This window comes from Sycon ciliatum, chromosome 7, assembly GCF_964019385.1.
Source record: "Sycon ciliatum chromosome 7, ocSycCili1.1, whole genome shotgun sequence".
In the NCBI taxonomy this organism is placed as follows: Eukaryota; Metazoa; Porifera; class Calcarea; order Leucosolenida; family Sycettidae; genus Sycon; species Sycon ciliatum.
Genome location: NC_088649.1, coordinates 13,908,108 through 13,923,853, shown reverse-complemented (window position 1 = coordinate 13,923,853; position 15,746 = coordinate 13,908,108). Strand labels below are relative to the sequence as shown.

The following is a 15,746-nucleotide window of genomic DNA, read 5'->3' as shown; positions in this document are numbered from 1 at the left end:
CTGCCTTCATTACGTAACTTGCCTTCATCACGCTCTGAAAGCATGCATTCAAACTCACAATTTCTCGTACGAGCCCATCCGTTTTTGCTCGATTCGTTCCAGTACCTACGCGATCTCTGAATTCTGGCGCGTGAACTCCAGTTCCGTACGAAAGTTCATTTCAAACCAGAGAGAAAGTGCGGTGTTTGATTTTCCGCAGTGCGCGGACTGCAGCTGAATGATGTAATGAAGGCAGCGCGCCGCGCATCTGGCCCATAGAAAAGAGATCACAGTTGCATACTCTTGTTTATGGACTCTTGCCGGCGCCCCATGCAATCTCAGGTCAGAGATTTAAAAAAAAAAGAGAGCGCCCAACGTGGGGCTCGAACCCACGACCCTGAGATTAAGAGTCTCATGCTCTACCGACTGAGCTAGCCGGGCTGCTACATGAGAAACTATAATGTCATCGAAGAGAAGAATTTTGTGTATGATTACATACAACAGTGACCGGCAGTCTCAGTGTGCTAGTCCTGGATGTTTTCTCAAGGCAGAATGCATGTCTTAGTGGCTTTACAGTGCCGGCAACTGAACTCCGACTCCTGAGCGGTGCGCTCACATCGCAAAGACCCAATACAGGATTGTAACACGACGAAATAGAGACCGCTAGGATGTGAACGCACTTCCCGGGGGTCGGATTTCAGTTGCCGGCACTGTAGCATGATCCACCTGTAGTAAAGTGTCCTCATTCAAGTCCGGTTTGTGACGGTCACTGTTGCTTTCTTCAGACTTTTTCTTGTTCCGTTCTACCACGCTGATGACTGTAGACAGAGGATGGTGGAACTGAAGTGCGCCGATGGAAAGTGGATAGGTTTCTGGGACATTCAGGTCAGTCGTCAATAGACCAGTACTGCATACGGCACAGCACAATGCATGGAATCTCTAACTGCTGTGGACCGTGCAATGTAATTTTCACCGTCGGAGATCTCACTTCCACAGTTTCACAATCAACGGTGTTTATCGTAAAGGCAAGTGCCAGGGGTATCATCTATCTGCATGTTGGTGAGCTGTCTATAAGAGGAGCAACTTCACTGTTGTATGTCATCAAACAAATAAATTCTTCTCTTCGATGACATAGAGCTTCTTATGTAGCAGCCCGGCTAGCTCAGTCGGTAGAGCATGAGACTCTTAATCTCAGGGTCGTGGGTTCGAGCCCCACGTTGGGCGCTTTCTTTTTTTTACTCTCTAGCTTGGGAATATACGGGACTTCGGTGGGTGAGTGCTCGTTGGCAATGGACGCAGCAGCAGCACACATGAAAATCGGCTCGTTTTTGTCAAAGCCAGTTTCTTGTTGGCACGCGAACCCCCGAGATTATGTGCTCTGTAGAGGAGGTTATTCAGTCGCGTCTTGGAAGGTTAACTTTGTTTTACTTGGAGAGATTCGCACGTGTAGCCTGGCCTCAGTGGGCCAGGCAGCAGACAAGGAGAATCATCAGATCAAACTCACGAGTAGGTCACAGTTCAGTAACTGTTGTAGATCAGATGTAGACTCAGAATCAGACTGAGTTGGAAGAGGATGAACTGATGTGTGACAGCCCTACTTATACCTGGCCAGAGTGCTCCCTGTCCAATCAGGAGCTATGCATGTGACTACCATGACTACAGGTGTGGTGCAACTGCACCAACTAGGAATGCAGCATTTAGTGTAACCGCCTTGTTCGTCTATCCCTGACCTTCTACTTCATAAGAGAAAAGAGCATGGTTTGTAGAACACGAGACAGGGTATATCTCAACTGGTTCATTGCATCATCAAACAGGTTGGTGTGTGTGGGGGGGGGGGGGGGAGTGCTGTGTTGGATAGTATAAAGAGAGCAGGAACCACTTGGACAACATCGGCTTGGGCAATACCCATGCAGTGCGTGCTCTGGTTTGCACTCTACCCAGGTTTGCAGTGCGGCATGACTTGGGCGGCATGACTCACATCTTTTGACAATATTCTGCCTTTGCTCAACCAGGACGCAAAGTGTGCAGTCTCTGTGTGTTCAAGTGAATGTCCTTTTGTTTGGTGTGCTGCTCTGCTTCCATTCCTGTCCTTTTTTGTTAGGCTCCGCAAGTGGCATAGCCGCAGTGCTGTTTCGCATGCCAGGGCTTGCTGCTGCCGGGAGGATGTGGGTATCAAGTCCAGGATGCGATGGTCTTAGAAATCACGTGATCCCCAGCTGATTGTAGATGTGGATGATAGCAGTCACATGATCTCCAGCTAATCATGCATCACCGCAGTCACATCACCCCGAGCTGATTTTGCACCATAGCAGTCATTCTGATCATGAGCCGTCTTGGGGTGATTCACATGGTAAGTCGTTGTCTGAAGTTATCGGAAAATTGATAGAAATAGAAACTAGCCCTGACGTTGTCAGTGGTTGTGAAAGTTCAACAGGATACTTTTTTAATATATCGGCGTCCTGGTGTTTTGGTGAAACTCCAAAAAGGAAAAAAGGAACTTTGAAAGGTCCACCCTCCTGTAATAGCTGCATTACATTGTCCTCACTCCGTACCACAAAGGGCCATAACGATGTCCACCGGAAGGGTTGGGGTATTTTTTGGGCAAAAGTGTCATGATATACAGTCATACACGTAATGTACTGCAAAAATCAACTTGAAACTCACTTGCTCGGTTTCAGATTGCATGCGGTTTATGGGGTGCTAATGTGAATGTGCGAGACTCAGGGTACATGTACGTTTGGCAGCTCTTTGGACGTTCGGCTGTTGACCGAAAAGTTGGTGGTCCAAGCTCACCCGAGAACGAGTATTTTGGGCAAACTGCATGCGCAGAAAAAAAGAAAAAAAAGTTAGGTGTTCCCACACCGGGAATTGAACCCGGGCCGTCTGGGTGAAAACCAGAAATCCTAACCACTAGACCATATGGGACTTGCACACTCACTGAAGCAGTGGTGTAAATCTCAAATCCAAGTAGGCTTCAGGCTGGACGCTGCATTTGACAGTGTTGATGCAATTGCATGGCAAAAACAAGAGTACGTGAAACCGAGTGTGTGCGGTTTCAGACATAGGGGACTTGCACAAAATCATAAATATAAGGCCACCCAGAATTAATTCGTTGTTTCGGGTCACCCGACCGACCATCTTTTTTCACCCGACCCCCAAAATTTTTTTATTGTGCATGAAAATAACTATGTTCATGACTCTAGACATCGACCTCATGACGTCTTGCTCAGAAGCAGCCAAATGACAGGATGCAGCGCTTGGTGACGACGTTGTCTTCTATTAGGGAGGTTCTGCTCTACGTTTTGGGAACGCGACGCAAAGAATCACGCGAACTTTCTTCGCGTTCCCGTAACGTAAAGAAATGCTGTTCTGCTCTACGTTTCACCTAGAGAAGTCACGTGGAATGTGTACTGGGAATTTCCCCTTCCATATTTGGCAGTTTTCTGCATGCAGTTGATCGATACCCAGCAAATCCGTACGCATTTTCTCTGCGTGTGCCACAACGTAGAGAACCCCATCTCCGCGTAGAAATCTGGAGCCAAAACACGCGAAGCCGTAGACTCTCACCCAGACACCTGCTCTCTACGTGATTTCTCTACGTTTCACGTATAGCAGAACCTCCCTATTATCTCCAATCCGCAATCGGTCCTGAAACAGGTCAGCATCAGCTCCGCCACCGCGTCGCTCATTGACAAAAGTTCTGGTGAGAGCTGCTCGTCAGACTCGATTGCAAGCGAGGCCAATGTCTGGTCCTGGAGTGGAGGGGACCTGGATCTGATGGGACAATGGCTGCGCTGGATCGTCTACAGTCAGATTTGATAGACTGGCTTGATGGACAAAACCCATTGGATATGCACAATTGTACAATCATGTATGCACCGTTGCATCGCAGTAACCAAAATAAAAAATAAACACGACCGACCGACCCTGGTACGGATGAGTGAAGTGACCCGAAACAACGAATTAAAGATGGGTGGCCTAATCAATAATATTATTCAAACAATTCTGTACAAGCCACAGTACAAAGAAGACAGGTGTTTGTATGTGGCCTGGCAACGGGAGCTGTCGATAGTGCTGCATGTTGAACGTGCCCTCCTCGTGTGTGTGAAAACCGGAACAAGGGAAGACATTCAGCACTGAACTCGTTGCAAGAACAACCCGTGCGTGGGATGGTCGTCATGCCAACCCGACTTTTCCAGACAGTGGCCAGTGTAAACTGTAGACACTGTACTATCAGTATTGCCCTGGCAAAGAGGAGAAGAAGTTAACTTTTGCCGATGGGATTTGGACAGGACTGTGATGATGAACACTAGAGTCCGAATGTGTTTATAGGAGAGTTGACTGCAGGTTGACAATCAAGATCGTACTCACTAGGATCATTTCTATAGTACGTATCCCGTCTTTGTTCTCCTACAAAGACAACTGCATAAGCCACGAGGATGACATGTAGCATCCTCCCCTGAGCGGGAAGCGCACCAGCACGACAGCATCCATGTTTGGATGCAAGAGTGCTGGTGATTGATGACCGTTCTGCACTGTCCTTCTGGTCAGTGTGGAGGGGGAGGCTGCTTTATGAGTGGCTCTTCAATATAAATAATAAAGAAAGGAATATCATTGACGGGTGACCAGTGGCCACGATTGGATATGTGTTCACATGTTGCAACAGAGAGGTTGTGCATACCCGCCATAACGAAGTTTCGTAGTGTTTGACGGATCAGACATCACAAAAAGCCTACGAAAATCGTTTGATTCGGAGGTTACGCAAAAAAACGGTAACGTCAAGTGTTTTGGACTTCGGGGAAATAGGCGTACATGCTCTAACTGTGCAACAGTACTCAGGTGTTGTGCAATACTCCATGGCATTACTGTGTGCAATACTCCATGGTATTACTGTGTGCAATACTCCATGGCATTACTGTGATTGCTACGGAAGCATTTTTCGTTGTTCAGCTATTTTTCAATCAAGAAGTTGATGAGTTGACCACCATGCTCAATTTCCGGACAGCTATTTTTCAAAGCTCACCACCGGACCTCGGGTTTCAACAAACGCATGCGTGTTAGATCTCACCTCTATGCTGTGGTGATGAACACCCGTTGTGTGCCCGGGACCTCGAGTGCTGGACGTATACGGAGTCCCGCTGATCCATTCAGCTTTCCATATGTAATAACTGAAATATGGTGAATGACACTGAATGTATACAGGGTTATTGCCAACACGCTGCTTATCCTGCTGCAGGCCTATTGTAAAGAATATGCACCCAGTTTGAAGTGTTTTGCCCCGCTTGCAGGTACCGGATAAGCAGCCCGGCTAGCTCAGTCGGTAGAGCATGAGACTCTTAATCTCAGGGTCGTGGGTTCGAGCCCCACGTTGGGCGCTTCTTTTTTTCTCAAGCGATGATTTTGCGCATTTGCAGACCCCCTTTTTTCTTCCTTTGCCAACGTGAAGTCCCCATCCAGGGATGTTCCTTGCCAAAGCGTATGAGAAGCTTTTTGATTTTATCTGCACATTTGGGCTATCCGCCTTTCCCGTGCAATAAAAAGACAAACGACCAACAGCATAAACGTAAAGGTCCGCGTTCCGGCTCTCCGCCTTCTTCGCGGACAAAAGAAAGAAAATCAGAGGGAAGAAGTAGTGGGGTTATTTTGTTTTGATTCAGTTCATATGCTTTTTCTCTGGTGCGTGGACTGTCAAACATTCTTTGCGGTTTCCCGCTGTGGTGCATGTATTGCCATTTAGGTCAAGGAACCTGTCCAGGTCCGTGTGCTATGGTCATCTCGAAAGTGCTGCTCGCCATCTATGCAGCCTGTATGCACACACCTCAACTGCATTATTTCAAGCATATCCTGACGGTAAGAAAGATCACGATTCTCACCGCTCTATTCGTAAATTCTCGTTGTGCATGACCTGAGCTGCTCATAAGCGGGTTACATGGGATCTTCCCAGGATTTTGCAGCAGTTTGACTGCTTATTGCCCTGCAAAAAGCTTCTGCAAATCCCATTTTAGACCTTATATGTGTGGAAGCTCTGCTTAGCTGATGGCCAGAATGCAACGAAAGCTTTCAGTCAATAGACTCGCATACCCAATGAATGTGCAACTTGTCTCCGTGGCGCAATCGGTTAGCGCGTTCGGCTGTTAACCCATTGAACGCTGATGACGTCTATAGACGTCATTGAAAATGCCCCCCATGCGCGGGATGACGTCTATAGACGTCATGGGATATATAGTGATTTCTGGCACTGACTGGTGTGTAAGAGCACTGTTAGTCAGTTGGATCATGATCATGCCTCTTGTACGATAGGTCGTTGGTACGAATCCCGCTTGGAAACACTATGCGTCTTTTTTTTCTTCTCTTTTCAGCGATCTTTCAGCTGCAATTTCACGCATTTGGCGTATTTCACGCAATTTGAGCAAACTTGCGTCCCCTATTGTGAGGCGCTATTCGTTTTGGGGACTGTATCGATTCTGTCACCCTGTGGTTGATAGTCTTGGCAATCATTTCCAAAATATTTGAGGACCCCAGTTGCCAGAACCCTGCAGTTTTAGAACTTCCTATTGGCCCTGTTTTTAGCATTTTATATGCAGAGTACCATAGGCAAGGCCCAGTAGCGCTGAATGGGTTAACCGAAAGGTTGGTGGTTCAAGCCCACCCGGGGACGATCTGAACTTTTTTGGTATTTTTCGAAAGATTTGGGCACGAAAGGAAAAAAAAGTAGAGATAGGTGGCTGAGACTGATTTTTGCTCCCAGAGATATCGAGAGTACATAATTATAAGCCCCGGTGGGAAGTTATATACTCTTGGAAATATGGTGCAGTATTCACACTGTACATGTGCATTCCCAGCCTATTGTAGTGAGCAATGGAGCAATAAAATTAGGACTCCCTGGCAGAAAGAAACCCACTCCGATTGTGCGAATCATCGGCATGATTCTGTACGTGATGTGAAGAGTAAAATGATCTCCCAAGAGTGTTCAACTCTGCACATGGAGTCTTCTGCGGCGAAAACGCACATCACGTGTTTGAGGTACAGTTTGTACTATGTAGGTCTACAACGAAGGCCAGCAGGCACGAAATGCGATAATAAGCCAAGTGGATTTCTGTCACGGAGTGCTAATTTCTATTCTTGTATTACTCCGCTGCTCGCTAGCAACGGGCAGGTAACCTACAACGTTGCCACTACACCACGCGTTGTGAACTTTAGCGCCGGCGGACCCCCCATAGAAAGGAGGGTATCAGGAGTTGCACACTCTTGGGAGCTTTCATGTTTGTACTCTTGGTAATATGAAACATACCTGGAATGCGTAATGTGAGTTTTCGCCGTAAATAGACCCCTTATGCAGAGTTGGTAGTTTATGCACTTTTGGCACTATGACAATGTACATTAATTTCAATTACGGCCCATTTTGTTGCAATTTCATGAGAGAGGTTCTTAGGCTTTTCTGGACAACCCTTCATTCCACAACTTGGCCAATGCAGTAGAGTCTCTATAAAATGGTCTATCGCGAGAACAAATGGCAGTAGGGAAACGAGGAAGTGCTCCTGCAATTCCTGTACCGTCTAGACATGTAGCAGCTACATAGATCAATGACCGTTGGCATTAGCAATATTGACGTTCCGCTCTGCATTACGGCAACACGACGCAGATAATCCTGGGAACCCTCTTCGCGTTCCCATAACGTGATGGAAACCTTTTCTGCTCTACGTTCACGTGGAGTAATCACGTGAAATGTGCACTGGAAATTTCCCAGCAGGTCCATTTTCTTTGTGTGCCATAACGTAGGGAACCTCATCTCCACGTAGAAATCTGGACCCAAAAGACACGAAGCCGTAGACTCTGACCGAGACGCCTGCTCTCTACGTGATTTCTCTACGTTTCACGTATAGCAGCATCTCACTGGTATTTGGATATCAACCTGACACTCTGAATCCGTAAGGGAAAATGTTATTCACAATTAATCACCATGGCAATGCTTCGGCACAATCTGATGAAAATAGTACTCGAAAGTTAGAATGTTATTTTGCCGCACTCAGATTGACGTGAATCGGTTTGAAGCCGCGAGAAAAGTGGACAAACTTGTGATGATAGACACTGGGGCCAGACTACATGTATAGGAGAGCTGGCTGCTGGTTGAAAATCAAGATCGTACTCACTAGGATCATTTCTATAGTACGTATCCCGTCTTTGTTCTCCTACAAAGACAACCGCATAAGCCACGAGGATGACATGTAGCATCCTCTCCTGAGCGGGAAGCGCGCCAGCACAACAGCATCCATGTTTGGATGCAAGAGTGCTGGTGATTGATGACCGTTCTGCACTGTCCTTCTGGTCAGTGTGGAGGGGGAGGCTGCTTTATGAGTGGCTCTTTTTATATGAATTCAAAGACAAGATTTGAGATCGAGCATGACTGCAATGATGAACACAGATTGGTGCCTTCATCACAAAACGTGAACGAAACCATGTCCATGATTATTTTTAATATCGATCTTTTTGTCATGACTGCGCAGTCATGAACTTACTATTTCCCACTTTTCCCACGTCGTGCATTATTGTACACATTTCGCGTATGCATGCTTTGACCCCTACTATCTCTTACACTTAGTTACAGCCATATCTGTTGTAAGTTCAAACGGGAGTTCAAACTCTCGCTCCTTTTGGACGCCTTACGTCATAATCGTTTACCGTGTTTTTAGAGCGGAGAACAGTTTTTCTTCTTGGTCTAGTTTTCTGGTTTTTTGGTATGGAAGTTGTGTCCGGTTAGACCTTCTTCTCGTTACAGTGTTTTCGATAATAGCACTTGATATGATGAGTTTTTGATGTTCTCACGACGGAGACGAGGGACTGTGATCACAGCCACCGTTGAACTGCCCTGGAGTGCAGTAGTAATAGTATTTTAGACCCCCTTATTTTCCCTCGTTTATGTCCGTTCGTGACATGGTGCTGTGACCAGGATAGGATATGATGTCAAGTGAAGACTCTAATCGTACTAGTGAAGCCACTGAAGGTTGTGCTACAGCCACAACATGTCAGGAAGATGACTCCCAGAAGAAAGGCCTGCAGGCCATCAAGGACGCGCAGAAGCGTCGACGCCGGTGCATGCGAAGATACGAGCGCATCAGAGCATGTACTGCGTACATTTTGGAAAAAACAACAGAAAGCTATGTGGAAGTATGGATCGATCCAAAGAGGCTTCAGCCCCAGATTGACGATGCTGTACAGTTGAAACGAGAAATACTACTCACCCAGGATGAGATTTTCAATGTTCTGGACGACTTAGAAAGATGTAGTGTACACGACGAAGAAGAGGAGTGGGAGCGTGAATTTAATGTGTCTTGGCGCATTTTTGAAGATGCCCAGATAGCTGTCGACCAAGTCGTATTTGAAGAGGAGAAATTGAAGCGTCAGTCCCAATCCGCCATTCTGGCTGCTCAGCAACAGCACCAGAAAGCCTCAGTGACTTCAGTGGATGCCACCACCAATAGTGCCAGTGCCACTGAGGACATACCAGTAGTTGATGAGGAGGCGCATCAACAAACAGCAGTGCAGCTGGAAGAAGATCCTAGAGACCAGAACGAGTCTCCAGCTATGATCAATGTAGATGGCATCCGACGAGCATCGTCAAGTGTCAGCATACACAGTACACCAACAACGCTGTCCACCATTGAGGTGGCGGCACAGGCAGCAGTAGCAGCCATGCAAGCTGCACGCTCCAGTCCAGTGGTGAAACTTCCTCAGCTGAAACTGTCTCAGTTCAATGGAGACATCATGGACTGGCCAGAATTCTGGCAGACATTTGAGTCCTCTGTTGGTCTTCGTCAATCGTTGCCGGACGTATCAAAATTCACGTACCTCAAAAGCGTCCTGACGGGTGTCGCCGCAGCAGCCATCGAAGGCATTCCAATAACAGCAGCCAACTATCCTATCGCAGTTACGATGCTGAAGGACAAATTTGGACAGCCTGAGCTGATAGTGGCAACACTGTATCGTAAACTGGCACAGCTGCCACAATGTAACAACAGGTTTACTGAAGTGAAGGCTACCATTGACCAAATGGAGAAACTCCTTCGTCAATTGGAAGCTCAGGGAGAGAACCTTGATACTCAGCGCGTCCTCATTCAGCAACTCTTCTCGAAGTTCCCGTTCCAGCTCGTCAGCAAACTGGAGGAGCAGAGATCCGACCATACTGTGCCATGGACGGTCAAAACAGTACGGGAGATGCTAGCGAAGTATGTAGCAATGCAGAACACAGTTCGTCAGTTCACCGACAACATCAGCCAGACACCTCAGCCTAAGATACATGGACACCAGCAACAACACCATCGTCCACCAACAATGGGATTCGTATCCAGCCAGGCAAGCCCCAGAAGAGAACCGTCCTGCGTCTTCTGTCGGTCAAGCCATTTCAGTGATGAGTGTACCAACTACTCAACACTGGATTCCAGGAAGGATCAACTGTTGTCCCTACGTAGGTGCTTTGTGTGCCTCAAAGAAGGCCATATCGCAAGGAATTGTGCACACCGTAGTAGAAATTGCTACCACTGTAGCGGAACAGGCCACAGTCGTGCTATTTGTCCCAAGAAGGGTCAACAATATAATCCAGCAGTCGAAGTTCCGAAACACCAGCAAACAAATTCACTGGCCAATGGCAGTCCACAGACAGCAGCAATCGCAGCTTTGTCACCGGCAGAGATGCCAAGCCAAGAGCCGGCGGCAATTCCAGATGAAACCACGGAACTAGCCACCACGAGCGTCTCAACACTGAAAGCAGTTATTCAGTCAGCCATGCTGCAAACCGCTAAGTGTAACGTGACTGACCATTGTGGGAAGAAGGTCACGGTCAACACACTACTGGACAGTGGCAGCCAACGATCGTTCATCACTGCAGCTCTAGCTAAACGACTCCAGCTACCAGTCGAGAATGAAGAGAGGCTCTACCTGAACACCATGGCAGCAACTAAGTCCAAGAGCTTCAATTCGCAATCGTTCCAACTCGCTGTCAACCTCCGAGACGGTAACATGGCACAGATAATGGTGAATACTCTGCCTACCATAACCAACCCAATTGTGAAACAAGCCGTGCAACAGACCGACTTGGCGTTTCTTGAACAGCTGTCTCCAACAGCGCTAGCAGATTCTGTGCCTCACGCAATGCAAACTGTCAACATCGACTTTCTAATTGGTGCTGACTACTTTTGGCAACTGGTGGGCAATAATGTTATCACACTGCCATCAGGACTCAAGCTAGTCTCCTCCGAATTTGGATACCTGCTCACCGGCTGCAGTTCACTACCGGATGAATGCAGCAATGATGACACGACCTCCCTGGTGGTTACCAGCAGCGGTTCGATTTTCTCAGGCGCTGCAAGCGTCTCCAACCGTAACACAGAGGACAGTGTACTGTCTCAATTCTGGCAACTGGAGAATATCGGAATCAAGGATTCACCCTACGCGAATGATGACGAAATCGCACTGGCGCAATTTCGCAAGACAACGGAATATTCCGATGGCAGGTATTCCATCCAATGGCCATGGAAGCCTGATGACACCAAAGATCAACTTCCTAGCAACTACGGCTTAGCCCTTGGCCGAATGAAATCACTGGCCAAACGACTCGCTACAGACGGACAGTTGCTCGAGAGTTATGACAAGGTGATCCGACAGCAGCTAGCTAAGGGAATCATTGAAGAAGTTCAACTTTCCGGAACCAGTGGTAAACAACACTATTTGCCACACCACCCCGTTGTGACACCAGCGAAGTCAACAAAGGTCAGGATAGTGTATGATGCATCAGCCAAAGCGAGTGCAACATCTCCAAGCCTGAACGACTGCCTCTACCGTGGCCCAGTGCTACTCCCTGACCTCTGCGGCCTGCTAATGCGTTTCCGTCTCAAGCCAATTGTGATTAGCGCTGACGTAGAGAAAGCATTTCTTCAAATTTCTATTCAGCCAAGTGACAGGGACGTCACCCGATTCATCTGGTACAAGGACTGTACCACACCTGAGAAGGTTAACGGCAATGTCACAGCGTACCGTTTCTGTCGAGTGCCGTTCGGTGTAGTCTCGAGCCCATTTCTGCTCGCTGCTACCATTCAGCTGCACCTCACACAGGCCCAGACCGATGTGTCTGGTGCTATTGCACGTGATCTGTATGTGGACAACCTAATAACCACGGTCTACTCCCCAGAAGAAGGTATTCATCTCTACAAGGAAGCCAAGCAGCTGTTCTCAGATGCATCCATGAACCTACGGGACTGGACCTCCAACTCCGACAAAGTGTTGGACAAGATTCAGGAAATCGACCGATTGCCATCAGCATCTACCAAAGTCCTTGGGCTCAAGTGGGATAGCAAAGCAGATAACATCGCCGTGTCCAACAGCATCAATGAGAAATCAGTCGGTCCAGTCACAAAGCGCAGCGTGCTGAACAAAGTGGCAAGCGTGTTTGACCCACTCGGATTGATGACACCATCTACACTGCAAGGGAAGCGGTACCTTCGTCGGCTATGGGAGGAAGGTCTGGAGTGGGATGCCCCATTGTCCGCACCAATGCTCCTGGAGTGGGACAACATCCAATCAGCACTCCGGCAGACGACGACCGTCACCATTCCAAGGTTCATTGGTCCTGCGAGTGCAAGTCAACCGATGAGTCTACATATCTTCACAGATGCATCCAAGGATGCATATGCAGCAGCAGCTTACCTCCAAGTGCAGATTCCGGATTCCAACAAGTACACGGTGAATCTCATCTTCTCCAGATCCCGACTGACCCCGTCAGCCAACAAACCGTCCAAGAAGCAATCGGTCACCATTCCTCGTATGGAACTGCTCGGCGTGGTCATCGGATTCAGGATGGTCAAGTTCATCCAATCCCAGCTTCAACTTCAGAACAACATCCCAACATACCTCTGGACTGATGCCAAGTGTGTTCTCCACTGGCTCACAACGCCCCATCATCTCTCAACATTTGTTGCCAATCGTGTGAAGGAAGTGAAATCCAATCAGCAGCTACAGTTTCGTCACGTTCAGTCCCAGGACAACCCTGCAGACATAGCAACACGCGGTCTTCAGCCAGAGGAGTTGAAGGCGTCTTCTCTCTGGTGGCAGGGTCCTGCATGGTTAGCAGGAGACAAAGAGGACTGGCCAACAGGAAAACTGATCGTCACGCAAGAAGACATTGCAGAAGCAGACAAAGAGAGACGCTCCCCTCTCATTACAATTGGGAACACAGCTGCCGTCATCAACGACAGCACAGAAACGTATTCGCTTCAGGCAGCAGAACAACGTGTTTCATCCCTCAGATCGCTCTTGAGGACTACAGCAATCTGCCTCCGTTTCATTGGCAAAAAGATCTGGAGCAAGGTCAGTAGCAGCACACGAGAGAAGCTACGGCCAAAGATTCCCCTCGCAGCAATGGTCTTTGATGATGCTTCGCGCACCAAGTACGTAGCAGCCAGTGATCTCAGCATCGCAGAGAAGATCATCATCAGACAACACCAACGACAGAACTTCACGGATGCGTTCAAAGCTATAGACAGCGGTACTCGTCACCCCCTTCAAGACCAGCTCGGACTTCGCCTGGATGCTGAAGGACTGCTAAGATGCCATGGAAGGCTAGACAATGCTCAGCTACCTGAAGATGCGACTCGCCCTATGCTGATATCCCGACACAGTAAGCTAAGTACTCTGATCATCCGGGAAGTTCATGCGCGTCTCATTCATGCCGGAGTGTCTCACACACTTGCCCAGATTCGACAGAAGTACTGGCTTCCACAAGGGCGAGCAGCTGTGAAAGCCGTTCTGAGTAAATGTGTCATTTGCCAGAAACACGAAGGGCAACCGTTCCGTCTACCCCAGATGCCACAGCTACCAGCAGAACGAGTACAGCAGTCTCATCCATTTCAGTACATCGGCCTCGACTATCTCGGCCCATTCAGCGTCAACATCAGCAGTACAACACAGAAGGTATGGGTGTGCCTCTTCACCTGTATGGCAACCCGTGCGGTTCATTTGGAAGTAGTGATGGGATTAACAACGGCCCAGTTCGTCAACTGTTTGAAACGATTCATTGCCAGGCGAGGACGACCTGACAAGATCATCTCAGACAATGCGCCACAGTTCAAGTTGGCACAGACGTACCTCGATCAGAAGTGGAAAAAGATCCTAACCTGCCCTGAGCTGGCCTGCTACCTTGCAGAACACAAGGTAACCTGAGTTTTCACCACTGAGTTTGCACCGTGGCAAGGCGGTTTCTATGAGCGACTAGTTGGTCTGGTGAAGCGAGCTTTCCACAAAGCCATTGGCCGCAGTCGATTCACCTACGAGCAGTTCAACACAATCACAACGGAAGTTGAGGCAATGCTCAACACACGCCCATTGACGTATGTACCGTCAGAGTCGACAGATGGAATCATCACGCCAAACCACTTCATTGCCCCAACTCGCTCACTGGGACTTCCTGACGATATCCAGTCAGATGACTACATGCCCCAAAGAGATCCAGTCGCTACTATTACGTCGCTGCAGAAGAAGCAGCAAGCTGCACTGGACACGTTCTGGAAGTTGTGGAGAGATGACTATATCCTTGCACTTCGCAGCCGACAGCCAATCAACCATCGTCTCAGGAGGAGCCGAACCACTGATCCCAAGATTGGCGACATGGTCATGATCAAGAACGACCAGCTACCACGTGGAATGTGGAAGATGGGAAAAATCAGAGAACTGCATGACAGCGCGCAGGACGGCAAGACTCGTTCGGCGACAGTACAGACGACCAACTCCATCCTGAACCGACCGATCAACCACCTCTACCCACTAGAAGTGACCGCAATGGAGGAGAAGGAGAACACTGATGTGATCGACAACGGCAGCACTGATGTTGCTAGCAGCAGGCCTCAGCGCATGGCCGCCCAGAAGGCAAAGGAAAGGCTCAATGCACAAATGCAGGCTGAGCTGGTGTCTGTAGCTTTCACCTTCGTTTCTACGTATGTATGTATGTAGACAGTATCTATTCCATTGTCTTATTCAATGCCACAGTAAAATAGTTTGTTTCTTTTGTTCCTCGGGAGTGTCATGACTGCGCAGTCATGAACTTACTATTTCCCACTTTTCCCACGTCGTGCATTATTGTACACATTTCGCGTATGCATGCTTTGACCCCTACTATCTCTTACACTTAGTTACAGCCATATCTGTTGTAAGTTCAAACGGGAGTTCAAACTCTCGCTCCTTTTGGACGCCTTACGTCATAATCGTTTACCGTGTTTTTAGAGCGGAGAACAGTTTTTCTTCTTGGTCTAGTTTTCTGGTTTTTTGGTATGGAAGTTGTGTCCGGTTAGACCTTCTTCTCGTTACAGTGTTTTCGATAATAGCACTTGATATGATGAGTTTTTGATGTTCTCACGACGGAGACGAGGGACTGTGATCACAGCCACCGTTGAACTGCCCTGGAGTGCAGTAGTAATAGTATTTTAGACCCCCTTATTTTCCCTCGTTTATGTCCGTTCGTGACACTTTTACACGAGAAGAAAAAGTTTTGTTTGTGGGTGTGTGGGTCAAGGGGTGTTTCGTGGTGAAAGATATTGATTATGTGAGACATCGTTGGGAGATTTTCCTGTCACAGTCTGCGTCCGTCACATCACGCACCGCAAAGATGCTTCTGTTAACTCTGCCTTGAAGCCTTTTCAGAAAAAGAATACGTCAGCTTTTCATTATCTTGAAAACTAGTGACTAAGAAAGGGTGGTCATTTCAAGAAAACCTGTGTAGCGTCCCC

At 48.0% G+C, this 15,746-nt stretch overlaps 2 protein-coding genes, 1 long non-coding RNA gene and 6 other non-coding genes across 9 annotated transcripts in view; 7 read left to right on the top strand and 2 right to left on the bottom strand.

Annotated features, from left to right (window-relative positions):
* LOC135821057 (uncharacterized) overlaps nt 1–7,909 on the top strand; it is a 53,960-nt gene extending 46,051 nt beyond the window's left edge. The window contains exons 5-7 of the long non-coding RNA XR_010554281.1: nt 2,081–2,329; nt 5,717–5,829; nt 7,866–7,909. This is a non-coding gene — a long non-coding RNA (uncharacterized LOC135821057). The remainder of the gene's footprint in view (nt 1–2,080; nt 2,330–5,716; nt 5,830–7,865) is intronic.
* Trnak-cuu (transfer RNA lysine (anticodon CUU)) lies at nt 348–420 on the bottom strand. Its single transcript has one exon. It is a non-coding gene; the product is annotated as a tRNA-Lys (tRNA).
* Trnak-cuu (transfer RNA lysine (anticodon CUU)) lies at nt 1,131–1,203 on the top strand. Its single transcript has one exon. It is a non-coding gene; the product is annotated as a tRNA-Lys (tRNA).
* On the bottom strand, nt 2,833–2,904 carry Trnae-uuc (transfer RNA glutamic acid (anticodon UUC)). The gene has a single exon. It is a non-coding gene; the product is annotated as a tRNA-Glu (tRNA).
* Nucleotides 4,337–4,560, top strand: LOC135821966 (small nucleolar RNA U3). The gene has a single exon (XR_010554454.1). It is a non-coding gene; the product is annotated as a small nucleolar RNA U3 (small nucleolar RNA).
* Nucleotides 5,282–5,354, top strand: Trnak-cuu (transfer RNA lysine (anticodon CUU)). The gene has a single exon. It is a non-coding gene; the product is annotated as a tRNA-Lys (tRNA).
* Nucleotides 7,910–8,115: 206 nt separating the features above from the next.
* LOC135821948 (small nucleolar RNA U3) lies at nt 8,116–8,339 on the top strand. Its single transcript, XR_010554438.1, has one exon. It is a non-coding gene; the product is annotated as a small nucleolar RNA U3 (small nucleolar RNA).
* A 598-nt stretch (nt 8,340–8,937) lies between these two features.
* LOC135821626 (uncharacterized) lies at nt 8,938–14,187 on the top strand. The gene has a single exon (XM_065334623.1). It carries the CDS (start codon nt 8,938–8,940, stop codon nt 14,185–14,187), a length of 5,250 nt encoding a protein of 1,749 aa, XP_065190695.1.
* A 144-nt stretch (nt 14,188–14,331) lies between these two features.
* Nucleotides 14,332–14,973, top strand: LOC135821625 (uncharacterized). Its single transcript, XM_065334622.1, has one exon. The coding sequence runs from the start codon at nt 14,332–14,334 to the stop codon at nt 14,971–14,973; it is 642 nt and encodes a 213-aa protein (XP_065190694.1).
* The last annotated feature ends 773 nt before the right edge of the window (nt 14,974–15,746 follow it).